The sequence below is a fragment of the Cebus imitator genome, unplaced genomic scaffold, assembly GCF_001604975.1.
Source record: "Cebus imitator isolate Cc_AM_T3 unplaced genomic scaffold, Cebus_imitator-1.0 Scaffold266, whole genome shotgun sequence".
Lineage (NCBI taxonomy): Eukaryota > Metazoa > Chordata > Mammalia > Primates > Cebidae > Cebus > Cebus imitator.
In genome coordinates, this window is record NW_016107581.1 from 2159010 (window position 1) to 2163086 (window position 4077).

The 4077-nt window shown below is 52.8% G+C and overlaps 1 protein-coding gene across 1 annotated transcript in view; it reads right to left on the bottom strand.

The window, feature by feature from the left end:
• IZUMO1 (izumo sperm-egg fusion 1) overlaps positions 1-1994 on the bottom strand; it is a 4899-nt gene extending 2905 nt beyond the window's left edge. Inside the window, exons 1-4 of the mRNA XM_017500484.2 lie at positions 1689-1994; positions 1278-1352; positions 497-583; positions 180-237 (exon numbers count right to left, since the gene is read on the bottom strand). Coding sequence (XP_017355973.1) covers positions 180-237; positions 497-583; positions 1278-1352; positions 1689-1923 — 455 coding nt within the window. The 5' untranslated portion in view covers positions 1924-1994. The remainder of the gene's footprint in view (positions 1-179; positions 238-496; positions 584-1277; positions 1353-1688) is intronic.
• Between the last annotated feature and the right edge of the window lie 2083 nt (positions 1995-4077).

Below are 4077 nucleotides of genomic sequence, written 5' to 3' on the forward strand. Positions count from 1 at the left end.
AAAAAAAAAAAAAAAAAAAAAAAAAAAAAGGAAGGTAAGTAGAATATGACCTGCTCCCCAAGAAATTCAAGGTGGAGAAAGTATACTGGAGACCTAGAAACCTCTCCAAGGCAGAGAATGGCAAAATCACCAGGATCCAAAAAGTTGAGTGGGGAGGTTCACTATTCAGAGGGCCGGACGAAGAGCAGAGGGTTAGCTTCTGTAATCCGGACTCACCACATTGATTGGGACAATAAGCTGTGTCAAAAGAGAAAAAAAGAGAGAGACAGAGAAAGAGATGCCAGAATCAGATTTCTAAATGAAAAACGATGGGAGAGGGGGTTGGGGGAAGTGCTGGGCTTTGGGCTCTTGGGTTAGAAGAGAAAAAGACTTGGGTCTGAAGGAGGAGGACTTGGAGAAGCTGAGGAACTGGGCTTGGAGAAGTAAGCGGCTGGAGACAAGGACTCTGGGATTGCGGAAAGAGGAATTGGGGACACGGGCTCCCATCTTCTCTCACCCTCTCTTTGGAATCGAGCAACAGAGGTGGCAAGGGCTTCCTTTTGCAGGTGCAACATCCAAAATAGCTCCTTCACGAAGAGATTGTCTGGGAAGACACAGCCACCCCCCATCCCACATGTGAGGTGCTGGAAGTTTGCTTCTGCCTGCAGAGCCTGGCATTCCACCTTCTGGCATTCTCAGGGAAGGGCACTAAAACTGACCGTCTAACATAATGCCAGCCACTGGGCTAAGCAATGCATATTTTGGGGGATGGCGGGCACAGGGTCTTACTCTGCCAGCCAGGCTGGAGTGCAGTGGTGTGGTCACGACTCACTGCAACTTTGACTTCCTGGGCTCAAGCAGTCTTCCTGCCTCAACACCCTAAGTAGCTGGGACTACAGGCACACACCACCGTGTCTGTGTGTGTGTGTGTGTGTGTGTGTGTGTGTGTGTGTGTATTTTTTGTAGAGACAAGGTTTCACTATGTTGGTCAGGCTGGTCTCGAACTACTGAACTCAAGCAATCTGCCTGCCTCAGCCTCCCAACCTGCCAGGATTACAGGCATGAGCCACTGTGCCTGGCCAGCAATACACATTTAAACTGAACAACTGAGGGAACATTTTAGAGCCAAGGGAGTTTCAAAGTCCTTTGCTCAAGGCCATACAGCTAGGAAGTGGCAGAGCAGGGATTTGAACCTAGGCAGTCTGGTTCCAGAGCCTAGTATCTGACCAAGAGACCAGGCATGACTAGCCCTGCCTTCCCTGAGAGATTCTGGATCCCCACTCCCTTGGTGCATTTACCTTTTACGTCACTGTCTGTGATGCGTTTCAGATCCTTCAGCAAACTCCAGGAAGCCTTTTGCAGTGTGTCCTCATCTGTCGGGGGAGATACAATCTCAGATTCCAGCCTTACTGTCTCATTGGAGCGCCCAGTCTTAGAAACTACAATACCCATGAGGCCACTGGGCAAAGATAGGCCTGGTCAAGGGACCAGCTACCCGTTGCCTTCTGGGAGTTGTAGTTTTATTACATAAAATTGCCGGCTAAAGATAGGGAATACAATATTTACTAGCCCTGGGGAACCTGAGAATCTGCATCTCGGCCTTCTCCATTCCTGAATCCCGGAGACCCTGCTGTCAGCCTCTTCCTCCCCCTGGTGTTATTCCCCTCCTTCCTAGGACCCAGGGGTCCCGGGCTCCCCCTTGTGATCACCGATGACCCCCATATAGGCATCCTCAGCAAGCGACAGATTCTGGAAATCTGCCACGGCCTTCTCTACTTTATCCATTAAGGTTTTGTGAAGGCTCGCATCCAGGTGGCCAGGCAGGTAATCCTTCTCCAAGGACTTTAGCGCCAGCACGACAGACGGGTCACAGATGACACAGCCCTCGGCAGGAAGCAAGCAACCGGCCAGCGCCGAAAACAGGAGGGTAAATTGCGGCCCCATTGCAGCCAGCGCGCAGTTCCCGGAGACCGTCAGGAAGGGTGCTCTCACCCCAAACCGAGAGCAGGAGAACGCTAAAGGGAGAGAAGCCAAAGCCCGTCTTAAGAAACCCCACTGGGCCACCCTATCCATGGGGTCCCCAAACCGCAAAACAAGGATCTTCAGGAAATCTCCAAATAAAGAGGATGTATGTCCTTCACCAAATGCCTCCAAAGCGTGAAACTGAGCCCCAATCCAGGGGACCCCAAATTTAGGGTTCTCACTGCATCCCGAGAGACCAGAAAAACTGTTAAACAGGAAGCACTTATAAGTCTCCAAACTCAGGACCTGGAATCTTCCAACCCCATGTGCCCCTTCCCAGACTCCCAAACTATGGAATTTACAAGTCCCCAGATTGATGTGATCCTGAACGCCAACCCTTAAATGCAACACCGAGGCACTCCTCTGGCAGCCCCCCAAAACCTGTTGAACCTCAAGCTGAAAATTCAATGCCCAAACCAATAAATCATCTAATACAGACCCAACCATCAAACTCCAAACTCCTCCAAAACCAAAACACATTCCAAATTCCTAAACCTCGGGACTCCACTATACACTTAAGGCTCCAAGCGATCCTCCAGACCCAAGGGGTGCTTGTTCACCCTTCCCCAAGACTAACGGACTCCCAATTTGCAGCTCGCACCTTTCTGCTTAGAAAAAGACGCCCCAGCCAGGCGCAGTGGCTCATGCCTGTAATCCCAGCACTTTGGGAGGCCGAGGCGGGAGGATCACAAGGTCAGGAGTTCAAGACCAGCCTGGCCAAGATGGTGAAACCCTGTCTCTACTAAAAATACCAAAAACTAGCCGGCCGTGGTGGCGCGCGCCTGTAATCCCAGCTACTCCTCGGGAGGCTGAGGCAGAGAATTGCTTGAGCCCGGGAGGTGGAGGTTGCAGGGAGCCGAGATCGCGCTACTGCTCTCCAGCCTGGGCGACATAGACTCCGTCTCCCGAAACAGGGCGGTTCCTGACTTGTGTCCTCGAACACTAGCGGGCTTTTAAAGAGGAACCGGGGGTCAGGACCACCTACGCTAAATTTCCAAGGGCTAAAATCAAGGATTTTGTTGGGGACGCGGGTAAGGTTCGTTGCGTGAAATCGAGAGCTTTTCTGAGTCACGGACGCTCCCTTCTCTATAAGGAACTCCTGCAGTCTCCTCCCAGCTTCTCAGCCCGAATTCCCTCAGAGATATTCCGTGGGATTTTCCTCGGCCCCGCCCAGAAACCCAGCTCTGTCTGATTGGACTGCAACAAAGGGCTGCCCCGCCTCTCGCTCCATGACGTCACAGAGGCTGCAGCCTTTTCAGACTAGAACTTTCCTGGCATCTGCGGAAGAGGAGGCCTCCTGACTGCTCTGGCCTTCAGCTTCCTCTCCTCCCACTGCCCCAGGACCCAGGCTTTGGGCTAGATCCGGCGCCCTAGGCTGCTGCCGACCCCATCACGGCCCTTAGAAACGGCTGTCAAGCCACGAATTGAACGGTTTAGCCCTAGGACTACGACTCCCAGAATGCCCTGGGGCCTCTTTGTCCGTAGCTGATTAGCGCTGCCCAACCCCATAGCTTTCCGGGAAATGTAGTTCAATGATTATCTGCTCGCTCCCGCCTCCTACTCTTCTCCCCACGCGGAGGTCCCAGTGGGAGGAGAGGGCTGGGGGCCAATACTGAGGGTCCAGGAGAGAGCAACTGGGGGCTCAGACCTTTGGGTCCTGGAAGGTCTCTCCTGTGTGATCGAAACAGGGAACCAGAAAAACCGAGGCCACGAGTCACACAAGTCCAGCAACAAGAGGCTGTCAGATCTAAGTAGGGACAGTACTCTCAGTCTCGAGTAATAAAAGTCAAGGCCGGGCGCGGTGGCTCAAGCCTGTGATCCTAGCACTTTGGGAGGCCGAATCGGGCGGATCACGAGGTCAGGAGATCGAGACCATCCTGGCCAACATGTGAAACCTCATCTCTACCAGAAAACAAAACAAAGCAAAACAAAAAATGCTGGGCGTGATGGCGTGCGCCTGTAGTCTCAGCTACTGAAGCAGGAGAATCGCTTGAACCGGGGAGGTGGAGGTTGCAGTGAACCCAGATCATGCCACTGCACTCCAGCCTGGCCACAGAGCGAGACTCCGTCTCCAAA